Source organism: Aureobasidium pullulans (genome assembly GCF_000721785.1).
Source record: "Aureobasidium pullulans EXF-150 unplaced genomic scaffold scaffold_8, whole genome shotgun sequence".
NCBI classification, from domain to species: Eukaryota; Fungi; Ascomycota; class Dothideomycetes; order Dothideales; family Saccotheciaceae; genus Aureobasidium; species Aureobasidium pullulans.
In genome coordinates, this window is record NW_021941028.1 from 233,085 (window position 1) to 252,298 (window position 19,214).

At 51.1% G+C, this 19,214-nt stretch overlaps 9 protein-coding genes across 9 annotated transcripts; 4 read left to right on the top strand and 5 right to left on the bottom strand.

Moving 5' to 3' along the window:
• Positions 1–1,519: 1,519 nt before the first annotated feature.
• M438DRAFT_201377 (putative 2-heptaprenyl-1,4-naphthoquinone methyltransferase) lies at positions 1,520–3,228 on the top strand. Its single transcript, XM_029899341.1, has 3 exons — positions 1,520–2,139; positions 2,325–2,421; positions 2,626–3,228. The coding sequence occupies exons 1-3, from the start codon at positions 1,777–1,779 to the stop codon at positions 3,090–3,092; spliced, it is 927 nt and encodes a 308-aa protein (XP_029760980.1). The 5' UTR covers positions 1,520–1,776; the 3' UTR covers positions 3,093–3,228.
• M438DRAFT_345029 (Sm-like ribonucleo protein) lies at positions 3,011–4,031 on the bottom strand. Its single transcript, XM_029905356.1, has 3 exons — positions 3,786–4,031; positions 3,570–3,683; positions 3,011–3,516 (listed from the first exon to the last, which is right to left on the bottom strand). The coding sequence occupies exons 1-3, from the start codon at positions 3,922–3,924 to the stop codon at positions 3,491–3,493; spliced, it is 279 nt and encodes a 92-aa protein (XP_029760981.1). The 5' UTR covers positions 3,925–4,031; the 3' UTR covers positions 3,011–3,490.
• Positions 3,530–4,778, top strand: M438DRAFT_201417 (uncharacterized protein). Its single transcript, XM_029899342.1, has one exon. The coding sequence runs from the start codon at positions 3,963–3,965 to the stop codon at positions 4,692–4,694; it is 732 nt and encodes a 243-aa protein (XP_029760982.1). The 5' UTR covers positions 3,530–3,962; the 3' UTR covers positions 4,695–4,778.
• On the bottom strand, positions 4,628–9,930 carry M438DRAFT_345030 (uncharacterized protein). The gene is made up of 3 exons (XM_029905357.1): positions 9,324–9,930; positions 4,952–9,272; positions 4,628–4,895 (listed from the first exon to the last, which is right to left on the bottom strand). The coding sequence occupies exons 1-3, from the start codon at positions 9,551–9,553 to the stop codon at positions 4,821–4,823; spliced, it is 4,626 nt and encodes a 1,541-aa protein (XP_029760983.1). The 5' UTR covers positions 9,554–9,930; the 3' UTR covers positions 4,628–4,820.
• A 1,603-nt stretch (positions 9,931–11,533) lies between these two features.
• M438DRAFT_201477 (uncharacterized protein) lies at positions 11,534–12,186 on the bottom strand. The gene has a single exon (XM_029899343.1). The coding sequence runs from the start codon at positions 12,065–12,067 to the stop codon at positions 11,681–11,683; it is 387 nt and encodes a 128-aa protein (XP_029760984.1). The 5' UTR covers positions 12,068–12,186; the 3' UTR covers positions 11,534–11,680.
• Positions 12,187–12,306: 120 nt separating this feature from the next.
• Positions 12,307–13,231, bottom strand: M438DRAFT_374082 (uncharacterized protein; the record flags this gene model as incomplete). The annotated part of the gene is made up of 2 exons (XM_029908476.1): positions 12,307–13,091; positions 13,147–13,231. The coding sequence occupies 2 exons, from the start codon at positions 13,229–13,231 to the stop codon at positions 12,307–12,309; spliced, it is 870 nt and encodes a 289-aa protein (XP_029760985.1).
• Positions 13,232–14,070: 839 nt separating this feature from the next.
• Positions 14,071–14,771, top strand: M438DRAFT_334653 (uncharacterized protein; the record flags this gene model as incomplete). Its single annotated transcript, XM_029903732.1, has 3 exons — positions 14,071–14,083; positions 14,137–14,621; positions 14,673–14,771. The coding sequence occupies 3 exons, from the start codon at positions 14,071–14,073 to the stop codon at positions 14,769–14,771; spliced, it is 597 nt and encodes a 198-aa protein (XP_029760986.1).
• A 174-nt stretch (positions 14,772–14,945) lies between these two features.
• On the top strand, positions 14,946–16,251 carry M438DRAFT_391874 (uncharacterized protein). The gene is made up of 2 exons (XM_029909083.1): positions 14,946–15,331; positions 15,393–16,251. Exons 1-2 carry the CDS (start codon positions 15,120–15,122, stop codon positions 15,964–15,966), a joined length of 786 nt encoding a protein of 261 aa, XP_029760987.1. The 5' UTR covers positions 14,946–15,119; the 3' UTR covers positions 15,967–16,251.
• A 750-nt stretch (positions 16,252–17,001) lies between these two features.
• M438DRAFT_405156 (uncharacterized protein) lies at positions 17,002–18,065 on the bottom strand (the record flags this gene model as incomplete). Its single annotated transcript, XM_029909770.1, has 3 exons — positions 17,978–18,065; positions 17,748–17,920; positions 17,002–17,655 (listed from the first exon to the last, which is right to left on the bottom strand). The coding sequence occupies exons 1-3, from the start codon at positions 18,018–18,020 to the stop codon at positions 17,002–17,004; spliced, it is 870 nt and encodes a 289-aa protein (XP_029760988.1). The 5' UTR covers positions 18,021–18,065.
• Positions 18,066–19,214: the final 1,149 nt, after the last annotated feature.

A 19,214-nucleotide genomic window follows, 5' to 3' on the forward strand; every position in this document is an offset into this window, starting at 1 on the left:
AAAGGAGGGACAAAGTCGTTCGCTGCAGTGATGTTGTGAAGACTCTCCGGATGGTGAAGGCTCGGGGCAGGCACAACAGGCACAACCGCTGAGCGTTCACGTTTCGATTGAGAGAAGCCGTTGCGCCTTCCTGGCTTGCTGCTACTAAGAAAAGCGTCGGAACGTCACTGACCGATTGATTGGGCAAAAGTAGTCGCACTGTCGTTGTTTCTGATATTAATTGGGCGAACGAGCGAGGGGAGGATATTCTGAGGAACTGCGACAGAGAAGAGATTGCTTTGGCGCAATTCACAATGACAGAGTGCAAGTGGGAAAAAAGGGACGAGGTCGCGCTTCCTGGAGGTTGGTGCTCGTATTTCGCTTCAGGAGATCGTAGAGTGGTTGCTGTGGTCCAGGCACGGGCAAGGTCTGACGCTAATAGCTACTTCCCGCACTTGCTCATCCGGCCCAATTCAACCTGCTGTGTGGCTTTGTCGGCGAGATGAAAAACATGAGAACAAGACGTGCAAGATGATGTCGTCTCTGTCCGTCCACCGTCCCAATCCCGCCCGCCGAACGCGTGTTGTCTGACCCTAACACATTACTGTCACCTACACAGCCGATTTGGCTTCCGAGTCTATTGTCAACTCTCTCTCGACATCCTCTCAACTGCTGTCTTAAATAGATTGAATGAGAAGCTTCAATTGTCCTTTTCGCAAATGAATCGCTGCTGCCTGTACAAATCTCAAAAGAGTCAACACGCACTCCACACTTCTTCTGCATCAATCTCCTCCTCGCTCGACCGACTGACTCCCTGTCCATTTATTTGCCAAGCGCCATTTCCAAAATAGCAACCAGGGCTCTCGCTCAGCCAATCGGTCTCGACATGTGTTTTCGCCTTTGTCCATTGTCTACCTACATCGCAGAACCTCCACTTCATGTGCCGCTGCCATCTTTTGTTTCTGCAATTGTGCTGTACCTCTTTCAGATGTGTGATCAATGATGCATTGAAAACACTCGCGATGCGCTTGCCATCCTTCCCACCCGGCTGTGGCGCCATCCTGGTGCACATTGACCACAATTTGGATCTGCATCTGCAACACACTCCACGAGTCGAAGCAAACAGAAGCTTCGTGTGAAGAAATTTCCCGCCCGTCTCCCGCAGATGCCCGTTCCTAATTCTGTAACAACAAGGGGGCGCTGTTCTTCTTTTCCTTTTTCCTTTTTCTACCTTTGAATCTGATATCCACTTTGTCAACGCTTCATCTGAACAATGTCTCATCTCGTCAACCGTGTTCGCCAGATGTTGCAGCGATCCCGAGAAAGAGGTCTCACATTTCGGACTTCCCTACTGCAGGGGACAATCGCGCATGAAAATACTAGGTACTTGCCCTATGTACATGTTACGACGCCGCTCCAGCAGAAGAGAAATGCCGTGGATGCGTTGTTGCATCTAATCACACCTTCAAAAGAGAATCGACCCCAGCACGTTCGATTGCTCGATCAGGTGGTTGGTGTGGCTGTGACTTTTATGCAACCATTTGAACCCACTCCCCGCCGCACATCTCCCGCACTGCCCACTTGTTTTGATGCGCTCCACTTCCAACCCGCATCATGATACTTTGCTTTGCTTGACGTCGAACCATCTCTCGACCTTGTTTGTCCCAACCATCTTTTCGACCATTTGCTCCCTTCGCTTGTCCGTTTCACGAGAAAAGCCCCGGTTCATCACATTAATCCCTGTGCTCTCCTTGCACATCTTCGGAGTATTGTTTCTTGTATTTTCAGAGAATCATCATGACGTCCGCTCCATCCGGTCAACTCAACCCATCGGCGCAGAGCGGCTTTAGCAATGCCGCTCTGTATGACAAGCATCGCCCTTCGTTCCCCGCTCACAGCGTCTCTGTCTTGCTCGACGGCGTACGCGTCGCCGACAGCCCCCAAGCCACAGTCGTGGATCTGGCGGCGGGCACTGGAAAGTTCACCGAGCTCTTGGCCGCCAGAGATGAGGGGTACGAGATCATCGCCATTGAGCCGCATGCCGACATGCGCAAGGTGCTCGAGGACAAGCACCTCAAAGGCGTCAGCGTCCGACATGGCCTCTCCACCGACATGAAGTCGCTGAAGGATGAGAGTGTCGACGCCGTTATAGCTGCCCAGGTAGGAGATGATCGACCCCACTCTCTTCCTGCCTACATTTCCTCTTCCGGTTCCCCATGTCACTCTCCATTGTCTTTTATATCAAGAAACCTTAATCAAGGTCAATGACAAGACTTGACGCCTCACTGTAGTCATGAGATGCACGTTTTATCAGGTAGGCTGACTGTGACATCCTTACCCGTTAGGCATTCCACTGGTTCGCCAATCTCGAATCCTTGGAAGAGATCAATCGTGTGCTACAACCTCATGGCGCCTTTGGTATGATTTGGAACATTGAAGACTGTAAGTGTCAAACCTTGTCGCTGTCAGCACTGCACATTTTGCTATCCCATGCACATGATGTATCCTCCGAGGACCCTTTCAAGACCCTCGGTACGGAGTGCATGCATACCGCAAACTTTCCAAAGTTCAACATGCATACTCTGAACCACCAGCCACACTCAGCCATCTTTCTCTCAAAGCCTCAACTCTAATCCTTACCTCTAGACAACGCACCGAAAGCACACGCAGCATCCACAGGCTGGGAGCAAAAGCTTCAAGACTTGATTCACACTTTTGATGACAATCAACCTCGCTTCCGCCATGAGAAGTGGCGTTCCGTCTTTGATAGCCAGCTATCCTCTAACCCTTTCTCGATCACTACATCTGCTGAGCCCCTCTTTGCTCTCCCGCTAGCAGAGAACACCGAAGAGTGGAGTGTCTGGTTGACCAAAGAGGCTATTTGGCAACGCTTCAGCACACTGTCGCAAATCGCTGTCTTGGAGAGTGAGGAGAAAGAAAAGGTCAAGAGCACTTTTGAAGAAGCATTGAAGATGGAAGATGTAGAGAAGAATGAAAAGGGTGAGGTCAAGTTACATGGAATGACTGTATCAGCATGGACGACCAAGATCCCTCAAAAGGGCGCTGAGAGTCTGTTGACTACTGTCAAAGATGCTTTGGCCGGCAGAACTTGAGAAGATGAGAGGATGAGGATATGCTTATTATGAAAAGAGAGAATCGAAGTGAGGGTGTTGTTTGTAGCAGTACGGACAAAAGCAACAGGCGCAAGCCCATATCACATCCACCGAGCACCACGCTGCCGCATTCTCAACCTCTCTTGCGCTGCGTGAATAGCATGAGCCTCCGTTTGTGCCTCATACTTGTACGCTTGCTGAGCTTTCTCCCATTTGATATCAGATCTGTCGATTCCAGGAAGGCCCGTTGCCTTCGTCCCGTTAGACCAGCTCATGTTCTTGTTTGCAGGCTGGGCACTCTTTCGGATCCAGCCTTCAACGCGCCTATTGATTCGGTATGCACCGATATCTTGAAGACTTGCTCTACGATAGCGGGGGGTGTCGCATGGTGGCTCTTTCTATGAGTCGGCTGAGATGTACATGACTGCGACAACTCATTAGCATCATTCACCGTCCCATGCTCAAGATCCAGCATACCGTTGTTACCGCGCACAAAGGCATCTCCATAATTCCTTCTCATCTTGCCGTCGACAATCTCTTTTGTTTGTTCGAGGGCGATGTTCATGTATCCATCGACTGATTGCAGTTCACCTGTTCCAACACCGCATCAGTGTTCATGTCCTCTCTCTCTCTCTCTCTCTCTCTCTCTCTCTTCCGGATCTCCATGTCTTCTTGCGGATAGGCGCAACACACCTCTGTAAACGACTCCAGAGTTCAACTTGACAGTGACGGGTGCGCCGATGATTTGACTCAAGAAACCAGAGGGGTCGCGGGCTTCGTTGACGGAGGATGCGTTTGCGCCATTGGCGGCGTTGTCTGGTGATGCGCTCATTGTGTTGTGTGTTATGATCTCTTGTATCGTGTAGGTAGATGCGCGTAACGATATCTCGTCCAGTCGTTGGCGTTCGTGATAACAGTCTAATCGTCGCGAATGTCTGTCTGTTTAATTGTTTGATGATGCGCAACCACTCAGCTTCACACCTTCACAATCGATGTCGAGTTCTTGGCGTCGAGCGAGCAAAGAGGGCACGGACTCTCGAGCTTGCGGCTCGGTCCGTTGTTCCGAACGAGGCGTTCCCAAACCCTCGGACGCGAAACTCAACTTGCTTCCCAGCCCGTCTGACAATCCTCATGTCCGCCGTTCTCGTGTTACAGATTCAATGCTGGACTCATGGTTTCTTTGTGTTCCTTGTCGTCGGTGACGCGTTCGCTTGTTTCTTGATTCCGATACGTCTGATCGCTCTTTTTTGTCTTTCGTTTTCCTCCTGCTCGCTTGCTGCTTGCAAGCATTGTGCCAATCGTCATCTGTCAAGGTTTGGGAGTTGGGAAGGATTGGTGTGTTCATACTTGTACCTTTCATGTGCTTCATCATCAACTCCGATACCAAACGTCGCATGCATTCACCGCCACATGTCAAGCCCGCAATACCGGTCTTATGGGTTGAGTAACCGTGCTAGTATCGTTGGCTATCCTTGGATCTTCTCTCACCCAGTTATCGGGCACACATGCACAGCACATCAACTATTGTGGGAACTGCATCACCGTTGCAATCTTCGATCCGCCATAGGTCATGAGTTCATCAGCATTCTTATCTGTATCTAGGGAAAGGGTATAAACAATTAGGTGACCGTTGCCAGTGCTCCAAAATCCACCGTCCTACGCCTTTTTTCCCAACTCTTTGATCAACGCAACCGGTATGCAAACGCTCGCGCTTCCGCTTCTGCCACTTTACAAGGCGTTGTACTCGCTGGCATCCTGGTACAAGTCGATCAGGCAACTAGCAGACCAGGCTTGAGTGGGGCACTGTCAATCATGTTAGCCTTGTTTGTCTTCTGCACGTCATATTGATGGAAACTTACCGAATCGTGGCACATGGATCCCTTCTCGTTGGTGAGCTCAGTAAGTCCAGCCCAAGGAGAGTCGTGGATCGCACGTCTGCAGTCTGCAAGTCTGGTCGTCACTTGCTGGAATGCCTCGACCTTGTCCTCCTTCGACTCACGGCGCTTCAAGTCGAACTTCAGCAGCGCACGCAAGAAGAAACCACGAGGCCAGACCCATTCGGGTCCTTGGTGGTAGTTGCGTCCTCTGGCAGTGTGGAAGTCGTTGGAGTCGTCGCTGTTGATGTAGTTGGGACGGTATTCCATGTCAGAGGGGTCCAGAGTAGCCATGCCAGTGGGACCAACGAGAGCCTCGTCGGCAACGATCAGAGCTCCAAGTGCGTGCTTGGGGTCAAAAAGATCAGGTGCAACTGTCATTGCGATGGGGAAGTTGGGACGGAGTTGGTAATCGCGGTACTCCTTGTTGCACTTGTAGACGTCCTTGTAAATACCACGGCGGTTGACAACCTTGCTGTTAACATCGTACTTGGAATCCTGTGCAGCATCGGTGGGAATGTAGTAGCAGTGTTCGAAGTTGTCGCGAATCTTCTGTGCCCACTCCTTGAAGGTGATGACTTTGTCGCCCTTGGTGCTGACACCGGAGTATTTGAACTGCTTGTTCTTGTTCAGTTCGTCGACCCACTTGAGACAGCTGTAAAGGAGACCGGTGATTTCGACAGGGGCACCGTCACGCGAGGTGCCAGGGACACCCTTGTTGCCGGCGTGTTCGCTTGAGCCCATCTTGTCCATCCAAGTACCGCAGTTCCACTCGTTACCACCGAAGATGATACCGGTGTTCCAGTCGGTCTCGATGTCGATGTTGAAACCAGCATCCTTCATCTGGTCGTCAATGCCCGGACCAGCATTGGCCTCACGGAAGTGCATGCCAGTAGCGTGGCGCTGGAGACATTCCTGGACAACGTCCTCGATGGTCGATGTCTGCGAGTAGGCGCGAGGGTCTTCCCACGAGAACCAAGTGTCGTCGTAAGGCAAGAAACGTCTGCTCACCTTCTCCTTGAGGATGTCAACGCCATTGGGGACCATGTTGCAGTAGTCTTGGATGTTCTGCAAGAAGAACCAGACAGAGTCGCGAGAGTTGTATCTGGGAATCTTTCCGGAGCCGAGCAGGTTGGGAATCATACCATGCTTGACAACGCTGGCAAAGGCCTTGATGTGCTCCTTGGCGTCTTCGAAACGTCCAGTGGCAAGCAAAAGACCACGAAGCGAGATGAAAACATCACGTCCCCAGCATCTGGCCCAGTCCTGAGCAAAGTGAGGCAGACCAGCTGCCAGCGAAGGAACGAGCTTGTCAGGCCACAGGGAGGCGTTCTTCATGAAACCTTCGCACTGGACGCTGACAAGAGCCATACTCTTGAGGAAGCGCTGTCCGTGGCGAATGTTGGGGCTCATCTGCTCGATGGCGCGCTCAGTGGCAGCCTTGTATGCGGTCTGGACGACGAGTGCGAAGTAACGAGGCAACAAGAAGCTGGGGAGCTTGCGGATGGCCTCGAATCGGTCTTTGAGCCATCCTGCGGGTGCAGTGAGACGAGTGTAGCCGTCACGCGAAGCAAGCTTCTCCAGGCGGCCGACAATGAAGTCAAGAGCCCATTGACCCTGTCTCAGATGGTCACAGATAGGATGACCAAGGTTGTTGCTCTTGATAACGTCTCTCAACACGCTCCACCAACCTTGGAGACCGCAGTATACCATGGAGTCCAGGTTGGGGATGGTGTAAACACCGTCGGAGCCTCCAGAAGTTGCACGTTCCTCGGCGTCAGCACGGTAAAGAATGGCGTTCAGGTCGTTGAGGTCACAGTCCTTGAATGCGTCTCTGCCACCGGAGGTGACGTACTTGTCAAGGCCTTCGGAGTGCTCTGCGCTAGGGATCCAAGTCTCGAAGACTGCGATACTGCCAGGAGGGAACTTCTCTGGCACGGTAATGACAGCAGTGTCACCCTGGTTGTCAACCTTGACGCCGCGGATGTCCTTGGTGTTTGCGTTGAGACCTCTCAATACCTTGTCCTTGAGAGCGGCTTGCTTAGCTTCGTGACTCTGATCGACCTCGAGGTTCCAGGCACCAAGCAAAGATGCCTTGGATCCAGTGAGGTGTACAGGCTGGAAGCCAGCGTTGCCATTGCCGTAGCCAGGGAATGCAGTATGAGCGATCAAATAGTAGCCCTTGCGTGACTTCGGGTGCATGCGGTGGACAGTAATGTACTCGCCATCATGGTGGACGTGGGTCTCGTCGTAATGGTCCTTGCCCATGATCGTGTGAAGCTGGTTCAGAAGGCGCTTGACGTTTCCAATTCCGGGACCTTCTCCAACCTTGAGGTTCGACATGGAAGAGTAAGGCGAGCTGTATTGACGCTTCTCATGAACGAGCTCGATCAATTCAGGGTAGACTTCGTCATATCCGAAAACACTTCCAATAGAAGCGGCGCACATGGCGACGAGAGCAGAATTGGACAGGGTATCTCTGGCGTCTCTGCGCTGGGCGGGGAGCTCGTTGTCGTGAGTGCAGTCCATCAAAAGACCGTGGACTGTGGCGGGGCGGATCTTGTGAACGACCTCCTTGACAGAAGGAGCAGGCTCTGTGCCAGAATTGCGCTTCTGAGCATCCGAAATCTCATCAAGCTCGAAGCTGCCGATCGGGCGACCGCAATTCTCGTGAATAAGCTTGCTCAGTTCTGCGGTGCTCCACGATTGCATGGCCTCACGGATCAGGCAAGACAATCCAAGACGCTCGACGTAGACGTAGTCCATCTTCTCGTCACCTGAGAAGAGCTCGGCCATGACGACGAGATTGGGGCGGACACTTCTCGCCTCGTCAAGCATGTACTCGGCAAGGTGCAGGGGAGTAGAGTGGCAGTTGTCGATGCGGAAACCGTGGAAGTGCTTGGCCATGAGACGAGTGTACTCGGCCATGAAGTCCCAAAGGAAAGGGCTGTCCTTGGGGGAGTCACCGTAGCGCAGCTTGACGCAGTCACCCCAAGGGATAATCTCTCTGCAGAGGTATGCCTTGGACTTGGGGCCGGCATTGTCCTTGAGCACATCAGCTGCCCAGACCCAGCCGTTGTTGGCCAGCGCCAGTTCGCCTTGATCGTGCTTCTTGGTTGTCTCATTGGTGGGAAGTCTGGTGAAGTACGACTCGATCATGGGGTTCTCAGGGGTGATGGGCTTGCCCTGCTGAGGACCGCCGTCGATACGCATGTATTTGGTGCGGCTGTAGACCTGCTCTTTGATGGTGGCAGTATCCAGGTTGTATTCGTCGTAGAAGGCAGAGTTGAGCTCGTCAAGGAAGTGGGTCATGGTGCCCATGGCGCTACGCTCGTCTCTGGTGCTGCCAGTCTTGGTGTCGTACTTGCCGAACAGTGATTGAAGAAGGGCGGCAGCGTGTTGAGGGTTGATTCTGCGACGGAATCTCTCACCCAGACGGTCAGCACCAGTGAGAGCGTACTGCTTGAGCCAATCAGTCTTCTGCTTTGAAGGCCAGCTATCAGTGCCAAGGAGGTCAGGAGTCTTTTCCGGGAACTCGACCTGGTTCTCCATCCACGCAGAGACAGCGGCCTGGGCGTCACGCTTGACGTCGATAACGTAGAACTCCCATAGCTTGATGGGGTCAATGACATCTTGCTTGAAGTTGGCCATAACACGGAGGAGGTCTTCGTTGTTGTTCAGGTGGGTAGGTAGACCACGGCCCTCGAGCTCGGAGCTGAACTTGAGAAGCTGGGTATCCAGCTCGAAGGCGGCCTGCAGCCAAGGGGCAGTCTTCATGTTGTAACCGGCGTCGGGATGTTCTTCTAGCCACTTGCTGTTGTTGGCCGTGTGGTTCCAGACGACATCGGTCAGGGACAGAAGGCCGTAATCCTTCTCCATCTTGGCAGTCAATGCCTCGATGTCCTTCTCACCATTGACGAAGATGGTCTTGTCGAAGGTGTGCTGGTCGTAGATGCTGTAGGGCGAGTTTGAGTCACCACGCATCATAAGCGGAGTGAAATGTACCATGTTGTAACCTCTCTCGCTCATGCCGTGCAAGTGCTTGTCCCAGTCTGACGTGTACTCGCCCATGAACTTGGACAAGCATGAGATGATGGACAAACTCTTCAGCGGCAGGGTGGAGCCTTGGACGGTCAAGCGAGGGCTGACATCGAGGTACCAGACCTTTGTCTGTGTAGGCTTGGGCACATCGCTCTTGCTTGTTGTGAGCTTGGGCAGAGGAGTGTAAGTGATGTAGTAGGAGAAGGGACCGGCGTGAGGAATCTCGATGTCAATCTCGATGTTGCGATTGAAGTCGGGAGTCAATCTGGGTAGATGGTTAGTGACGAGGACGAGCAGGGGACGTCGAAAGACTTACTTGTACTCGGTGTAGTTCTTGCGCACGAACTTCTGGCCCTTGGTCGGGATGTTCACCCAGAGACTGCCTTCACGGCAGATGGAGCTGGTGCCTTCAATAACGAAGCGGATCTTGTAGGCAGGATCGTTGGGCGGTGGCAAGTAGATGTACTCGCCACTCACGTCCGGAGAGCCGTCATCTCTGAGCGGCAGAAGGTAGATGGCCTGCGTCTGTTGCAGAGTCGGAGCCATTGGCACGGTGATTAGGTGATGAGAGAAAAGCCAAAGGTGATGTTCGCGCAGTCAGAGACTCAAGTGCTAGAGGATGAAGGGCAATGGATAGTGCTAGTGAATAGCTGAGAGGGTGAATGCGAGGGGATGAATGCGTGGTGATGAATGCAAGATGAAAGTCGATGCTGAAGGACTCGGGCGAGCAGCGAAAGTGATGTTGGGTGGAAGTGAATTAAGAGCAAGCGACGACAGACAAGCCAGCAGATGTTTACAGCTTGACCGGGCTTGCGTCGAGGAAGGATAGGCAGGAGCGACTCGAGTTGTATGTACACAGAGGAGAAAGCGCAGGCGCGTGGCAGAAGTTTGCTAGACTGTTACTCGGTACCTGATGATCTCGGCGATCGTCAATCGACCAGTTGCCTACTTTCCCATCCGGGACTCGATAGCTTCTGCTGCCAGCGCTGCCCACAAAAAGCCGCCAACGTCATCGTCCTATCCCGCATTTCGAGCTAACGCTATTTCGACACTTGCATCCTCAACCATCACCTGTGCTTCAGCGGCTCATCCACCATGAAGATATTTCGCTTGCTCATCCACTCTCCCGTTAGCGACTCCGTTTATATTGTTCCGTGTACTCGTGAAATCGACTGTCTATGGTGAAGCAGTGTTGCTGAGGCCCTGCGAACCGGTTCAGACAAGGCTTCCTTTGACAGGTCTCTCCACGCTCTCCGCGGCCACGCCCTCAACACTGGGGACCTCATTTGACCCGAGCGGCTAGCTGCCGGTGCTGCGTGCTGTCTGTATCCGAACACATGGAGGACCGAAGAAGCGCCAGTCATTTGCTGTGGAGAGAGAGGAGATCGAGAAAAATGGAGGCGGAGACGTCCGGATCGCGTTCAACAACATCTGCTCGCAGTTCAAGCTTGGTATCGCAGCCGTTCAACGGCCCTATCGTCTACTTTGACCACTATCATCGACTGCGAGAGAAAGACATCACCATCTGTGCGGTGCAATGAATTGCCAACCAGGTACATCCTTGTAAGCCTCTATTGCAGCACAATTCGAAAAGAATCTCCAACAGTCCTCCGCATCCATGCATCATGCTATCAAATTGCAAGATTTTGTATACTACATCAGCCTTCACTGAGAGCTATAAGGGTACGCACTCTCTTTGGACCAAGCCATCAAGTCACAAATAACTGTGCATCTTTATGGGCATTCTTCTGGCTCATCACGGACACTGGGGATGCCACAGCCACCCACCGGACCCGGGACACTGCATAGGAGAACTTTGGTCACTTCACGTTCACAAGAGCATTGGGGAATAGTTGCAGTGCAGCAGAATTGATTTTGATTCTAGTGTAGTCAGAGACAAGATTCGGGTCTTGTCAAAATAGACCGAGGGGGTGAGATCCTGTCGACAAGGAGGTCTCGAAGCATGGGTGATAGGCGATCAAGGAGAAGGGTACGATCCATGTCTCCTGTCAAGGCTCAAATCACGATTGACTTCTTATTTGCTAGCCCAGGCGCGAAGAGGGGCTGCGAGGTCCTCATCGATCTTGTCCTTGACCTTGGCGGCGAGGGCCTCGGTGATGGTGTGCTTTACCTCACGAAGGTTGTTGACGAGGGTGCGCTCGCCCTCTCTGGTTACCTTAAAGGCAACCTCGTCTTCCAATTCCTTGCGGAAGTTGATTCCCTTGAGGAGGTCCTCCTCGATCAAACTTTGCAGGTGGTAACCCGATGCGCCTCTGGCCAAGTGGAGGGCTTGGTTAATGGTCTCGTTGACCAGGTCGCGGATGTATTGGAGAGTGGTTGGAGCGAGCATGTTGTGTTTTCTGAGTCTGTAAGTCTTTGAACAACAAGGGGTAGTCGTGATTTTCATACTGGTCGTGGTTGCGTTGTGGTGTGGTTTCTGGAAGAGAAGGAGAGAGCGCAGGCCGCCCAGCGAAGTTATACTCCTTCACGGGGTCGCTCGTCGCCAGCACGACCTTCCGGACAATTCGGTTGCATCACGGCACGATGTGAGCCCGCTAGCTCGGGTTCGTCGATGCTGGTCGTTGTCGACAGTATCTGCTATCACTCTCACCTAGGACCTCCTTTCAGTTCAAGGGGGAGCATCTCGAGCATCTCATGTGCCGTGGTCGACGGTTACTCGCTTACGCTGCGTGCCTTCGTTTCCGCTTCCTCACGATTCGTGGGATAGTCGTTCACAGTCGATGGCGGGTACCACAACCGACGAACTACGGGCTCACCCCGACCATCACTCAGGTTTGTTTGTCGTCCGACGACGACACTATAGTTCAAAACACGGGTCCCCTTCTCACCTATCTTCTTCCATTTCATCAACAACACACGCGACCAACACATCACCAAGATGTGGCAACAAATCAGAGATCTCTTCCGCTCGTGCTTCGGCGAGCGCGACAGCATCGAGCAGCCTGTTAAGCCTCGTAATCCTACGAGACCTGCCCTCCATCGCTCCTCGTTCTCTTGATATCGCACCTCTACCACTCCTGTCACACCGACAGCATACATGAAGCAACGCAGTAGGTTTCACACAACGTCGCCTTCTCAGGGGTGGTTCTGCTATCAGGTGTTTTACGTGATCTGACATGTTGCGGTTTTAGGAACCTTTGCGCGCGATATAAAGATATGAGACACGACACGACCACCCCATCCCAACCTCCATACACGGTCAGTAAACCACCTATCAAAATGCACGAAGGTTTTGACTGACTCCGGCCAGGCCAAAGAGATGATCTCAGATATGGCGACTACTCAATGTTGCTATCAAGAAGAGCATTAATGACACTCAAGTCAACATAGCTTTCCCTACCCTTCAAGCCCTCAGGGTCAAAGTTACTGGCCTGATTCTCAAACCAATGCATTTTCTCCTTTTGCTCATCAGTCGGGTTCACAGCCCTGTAAGCGTTCTTGAGTTCCTCCCAGCCAGGCATGCTTCCAGCATCCTCGGCAATACCGTGACCATTTCCTTCAGTGCAGCGGAAAGTATCGTCAACTTTACCGCGTCCAATGATCTCGATTTCGTGACCCCAATTGTCACCAAAGTCATACATGTACTCCCACTCAGCGTTCTTCCATTCCTTCTTGTTGAATTGTTCGCCGACGTAGACCTTGTCTGCCTTCTTTTCGGGGGTCTGGGAGTGCTTGCGGTCGTAAGAATGCATTGAGTCAATCATCTTATTGTCGTTGGGATTGACGATTCTGATGAAGTTCTGGCGAGGGCCGAAATCTCTCTGCTCGCCTTTGTCTTGAGCCATACGACGTTGGATCAAAGCCATGATGTCCTCGACGGGACGCTCTTCGGCGGTAGGGTCACGAGCTACAAAGTCATAGCTGTGACTGGCTGCCCAGCCAAAAGCAATCTGGATGGCGTAGTGCAGCTGCTCGAAGGTGGCGCCGTCGGGGCAGACCAAGGTGCGATAGATTTGAGGGTCTCTGGAGTCGGGGATAGTGATTTTCAGGATCCAAGAGGGCTGTTTCTTGGGCTGGCATTGATGTTTGTGGGTAGACCAGTCCTTTCTCTGGCAGGCGGCACCTGTGATCCAGTCAGCTTGACCACTCCCGCGACGTGGCCAGTCGACAGTACTTACCGCAGTATTTGCGATTGCCACAACGGCCACAATTGACGAGCTTGGGCTTCTCTTCGAGGCAGACTTCGCACTTTCCGGCACTCATGGTTGTCGTTGTTGAATGTAAGGAAGATGGCGGAAGGAAAGATGGAAACGAAAAATTTTCCTCGGTCAAGAGAAAGCGGGGTCGGCGAGATAAAGCAGAGATATTTCTGAGCTATTTCTGAGTAAAAGCAGAGATATAGTAGAGTAATAGCTGTGAAATAGCGGAGAAATAGCTGAGCTTTTCCTCTCAGGACGGGGAGAAAGAACCAGGACTCGTGTAGTATATGGTTGACTATGTCGTTGCACTTAGTGAGAGAATGTCTAAGCTTCTTAAGGGTTGCCTGATTAATCAGATTCTGATTAATCTGCTTAATCAAATTCTGATCAAACAGTCGAGACAGTAATGAATTTGTTGAAGCAGTTGTTCTCGAGAACGGACGGTGCAATGTTGGAAAGGATGCTTGGTCTGATCCGAAACCTGTTATTGGAAGTAGAAGTTCTGTGAAGAATTATTGGCTAAGAACCTTGGTTGGACCATGATTGAATCTTGATCGAATACTGATTGAGATTGATCGATCAAGGTGGAGTTGAGACGTACTCGAAAAAATGTTCAAATATTATTGAAATAGTGCTCAAGCAGTATCTAGGCTAGAGAGTACTCAAAGTATTGGACTCAAAAGTGTGCGTAGTCCTACCTCGAGTTTTCGAAGTTGTGGGAGAAACAGACTTTTTGAAGTCCAACTGAGTGGTATACCAAGTGGTATACCATAGGTCCAAGCTTCCTTAAAGTGGTACGCGTGAGACGCGCCGATGCGTCGCTTCTACCTGAAATACTCCGATCTGGGCATATATTCAAAAGTGTCTCAATTCTCATCTGAAATCTATCGAATCAATATCAAGATGCCTCCCAAGCGTAAGTGTACTCTTCACACGTTGGTTGCGACTTTTGTTGACGGATAGTTGCAGGCCGAACTCACGACGATGACGCGTCCGGATCAGACGCGGGCTCTGACTTCTCAGCACCGGCACCGGCTCCAGCAAAACGCGTCCGCAAGAGCTCCGGTACAACAGCATCGGCTCCAGCATCGCACACACTCGAGTCTCTGCTCACGCTTCCACACGACGAGCTCGCAAAGTATGCCTACGACCTTCAAACACAGCTGTCGACACTTCAACAAAGCGGCGGCAGCGGAGGAGAGGTATGGAGCGATGACAAGGTCGCAGAGCGTGCAAAGAAGACCAGAGATGTGTGTGCAGCAGAGATCAAGAAACAGATGAAGTGGCAGCCTAGCTGTAAGACTGGAACCACAAAGTGGAGCTATACTGGTATCGTGCCGCATGAGGACGTCTTCTACAAGCTCTTTGGTTTCGAGAAGCCGAAGAAGGCGTGGAAGCAGAAGAAAATCGACATGGCCGACTTCGAGGAGAAGATCGGTTATATCAGTAACTCGGTGAGTTCTGTTTATCGTTACTGACATTGAGCAGCTTCTAACACAAGACAGATCCGATACAACAATCTGAGGATCACAGGCGACGGTGTCAAAGTCCACTGGGATCAAGAGGAGAAGACTTTCAAGCTGACTGGAACTTATGGATTGTAATGTGTTGGTTACATAGTAGCCGCTGGTTGCTATCTCCGCCGCTACCTTGATCGAAGCTTTACGAGGAGTCCATTGGCAAGTACATGTTTATTCGCTTATGTAATTGGAAGAGGACATACAGTATCTTCTTCTTATTGATGTGCTCAGATCACGCTTCGATACAACTATGTATCTCTGTACTATGCTACGGCACTGGTCTTGTAAAACTGCACAGCCTACATCGAATGACTCGAGGGACAGGTGGCCTAATCCTTTAGTACAGCATTCTTCGCCTTCTTCGCCAGTGCAACATCTGCCACCGATTTGCTCTCACAGACAAGCCGAGTCGCTTGAAAACACCCTGCAGCAATGTACATTGAATTCACCCCTCGGAAAGCACTTGTCCTTTTGGCGCTTCTTCTATTTACAGTCATGTTGGTGTGTAAGAATTCGCGTCGAGGTATCAAGACAGGTCGCCCGACTCTTTGCAGCGGGCTCTTTGTCCTCCTCTTCATATGTCCTAGGGTAATCTCGAGTGCTGCCGACCCTGGTGCCGGGTTCAACCTAGCGCTCGACTACGGGTAAGCATCGCAGACCAGTGACGAAACAACCAAAGCAGCGACTGACACATTACACTTTCAGCACCGCAAGCGTCTGGTATGCCAACGGGACAGCTGTCGACATTGTCAAGATCGAGGGAGGGCCAGCCTACAAACATTTTATGCACTCGGTGACCGCGGAGTGCAGGTTGGACGTGCCAGAAAACGACTGGGGCCAGCAGAAGCTGGGTGTCATGTCCTTCCAGGACTATCTGCCAACATGGGCTACTGCAAAACCTGTAGACCCCAATGCCGATGCAATAACATGGATGATCAAAGGTCTGAAGGCCGCTACAGAAGCATATGTGGAAGAACCCATGACCGCGGTCCGCATTAGCATCCCGTTTACAATCTCCCGTGGAAGCTCCTTCGATAGCACTATGAGAACGGCTGTCGAGTCTCTTGGCTTGGATTACATGGGCGCTAGGGTGGGTTCAACAGCCATAACATCAATTTATGATCTCGAAGGAGAATGCGACCTCAACATATATCCGACACCAGACCATAAGACGACTGTAGATGATCCAGAGCGCATCTACCTTGCTATTGACTATAGCCGTGCGGGTATATCAGCCTTCCTGGTGTCTGAAGAATGCAGTGTCACCGAGATATTATGAAAGTTCTACAACACGAGTCTGGGCGCAGATGCTAATTTCGCTGGTATGCGCAATCAATTGAGTCGCTCCCTGGAAGATCTTACCCGCCGACCTTTCGACGACCTTGGCTACACGTATCCCTCCGAACTATCCGAGCTGCTTTTGCTCGACAATCTTGGCTCCACATATCCCTCCGAAATCTCCGAATTGGTCTTGCTCGGCGAATCTGCCGACAATGCGATGCTCCACGAAATACTTGAGGAAGTCCTTAGGAGGGATTACACCGCCCTCAAAGCCGCAAGTGACAAGCGAGCAGACGTGCATCTACCGATTTTTGCTGGCTCCAGAGCTGTTGCTATGCAAGTTCAGGCGCATCAGGAATACATATCTACGCGCGTGTGGGACGAACAACGCCGAGACTGGATGGACAAGGACGTCTCGGAAAAGCAACATAAACGGTGGTGGTCTTGAGAAGACCTATAACACTACTTCATGAAGTGTTTCATACCACATGCAATACGAGTCGAGGGGCATGAATGTGATGATTGGATAACGTCACTCTCACCTATCTTCATGAATCTAACCCGACCACTCTTCAAAATCGCAAGCGGCAGTATGACTCCGTTGGGAGGCGCAAGCGCAGAAGCATATCGCCTCAGACAGTTGCAGGCCACCGCGCTCAAGAACTGACTCATCCAAGCTTCTCTTCCGCCAATCTGACCCGCTACTGCCTATTTCATACGCAGCCTATATATTCTATGGATTCTGTGCCCTTACAAGTTCTCAGCCGTGGTAGTGTAGTGGTTAACATACCCGTGGTCTTAACACGTGCGCAGTCATTCGTTGTTACTCAACGCCGTGTCAGTCTAGATCCGAGGAGGTCGGGGGTTCGATTCCTTCCCATGGTGCTTATCTTTTTGGTGTCCCTCGACGTCGTTCTTACCTTTTCGCATGTCGAGATGTTGTGTTTTTGCAACATTTCTTCCATATCAGAGGACAACTGCTTCATGCTAAATCATTTCTGCCTGTACTTCTTGTATGGTCTTCTCATTTGGTTCACATCCTCAGTCTTCGCTCGCGCAAATACTGATAATGCGGTATACCCGACTCAACCATCTCCCTCACCATCGGAACATCATCTCCAAACTCATCATCCCACTTCTTCTCCTCAACGACAAAATCCAAATTTTTCGCCGCTCTACTCGCGTCCAAGCCAGTCGACTCCAACAATCCCATTTGACTAGCATACAACATCGGATGGATATTCGCCTTTTCCTCTTCTGTGATTTTCTCCCATTCTATACAAGCCAACTCTGGCTCCAAGTCTAATTTCTCGCAAACAAAGCGACAGTATCCGGGGTCGGTCATTATATCATCGGCATCGATGACCATAGGCTGCACTCCGTGGGAACAAAAGAAATTGTAGAGTCTGCGCTGCCAAACAAGAGTTGTGCTTATGAGGAAGTTTGGTCGTCCACTACCGTGGGAGAAGCCGAAGGAGGTAAGAACGCGGTAGGCTGATGAAACCGCAAGACGTGGGTCACGAATCGTAAGCACAGGGATTGTGTTTGTATGGAGCAAAAGGGTGTCTGGTATGCTCGTGAAGTTCTCGGGTATTGGTGGGATGGTCGAAGAAGAGTTGATGAAACTCTGCACGTGTTCTGGGTGCGCAGAGCTGAATGGATGGTCGTGGATCAGAAGGATCTTATCCTGTGAACAGTTCGTCAGAAGCTCTAGTCGTTACCTTGGAGCTTGAGAGTACTCGCATCTCTCTTACTCTGCACCAAAGCCTCTTGCCATACAGCAGTTGCTGTTCTGGCTGAGGCTTTGAATGCAGAATAGTCTGCTTCAGCCATGCCGTTTTCCCAATCATCGCTGGTCAACCATTCAACCTGCTTCCCACGACAAGCAGAGTAGAGACTGTGAAGTTTTTCTAGCTTTGGTTGTTTGCTCAAGACTTTTGCGAGGAGGTGGCCTTTTTGCTGTGATCAGCTTCGAACTCGGGGAGTTGTTGGAGCGAACATCAACTTACTTGCACTCCTGGACTGGTCGAATAGTATGATCTGAGAAGGCATGGCGAATGTCTGTTATCCTTAATGCATCACGAATTGACGACGTCGAATGCTTTTATGCCCGCATGAGTCTCGTACCAAAGTGCGGCTGCCTTAAGGCAACGATTTCGGGTTCTAAGCGACCAAGAAAAGAACGTCGAAATGATACATCAGGCAGCAACATGTTTGAGTAAAGCTATTGATGTAGTAGTACGGAGGTGAGATAAGTATTGTGATTTGAAGCGACAATTGTTTACGACAGTTGACCTTCGTCCTCGCTTTTGATGGATTCGACAGCTTCTAGACGTTTCCCTCCTTCCCGATCACTCCCCCCGGCTCCAAGGTCTTCACAAATATATTGCCTTTGACAGCACCGTTTAGTCGTCCAACAGCTCATCCGAGTGCTGCCTCAGGTTCGAAGCCGATGAATTCGATGGCTTCCGCACTGATATACGATACTTCAAGTTCCATGACTGCGCCAGATTGGGAGACCACTTGTTACCGTGCACGAGTTCATTACCTGAGAGAGTCCTGGGAGAGGAAGGTACGATCTTGGAAGTCGAAAGACGTTGACTTGACGAAAATCGGAAGTCGCTTGACTCTCTGTCTAGAGTCATGTGCTATATTTTGCTCAATATCTCTAACGTGCCGAAAATATGTGCTCTCTACCACTGCATGAAACCAAATGGCTTATCGCACATATACCAGGAGTCATAACTGTGTAAAAAGATCACATACGTGGAATCCGGATATGATTTCCTCTGTCCTACTCCGAGGTACTCGCATCAAAATCTCCAAATCTCAGCTCAACAAAACACATCATGGTGCAACCAGCACGCTCTTCATCACCTGTTCGGCATATTGAAAGATCGGTACTTCGAAGCTTTTATCATGACCCACAGTATTCAGATGTCACCATCTCCTTCAACGGCCAAAGATTACACGCACACAGATTCATACTCGCCTGCGCATCCAAAACGTTTCGCACCCTCTTCAACACGCGAACAAATACTGAATCCGAATACCCATTGACGGGATATGGCTCAGAAGCCATCCACTCGATGGTAAAGTGGATCTATGGGTATGACTGGGACCTTGATCAAGACCACAGCCAATACCAACAAGGAGCTTTCTATCTAGATGTATGGCGTTTGGGGTTACACTTTCAACTACCCCTTCTCGTCAAGAAACTGGATAAAACAATCGCACATATGTTAT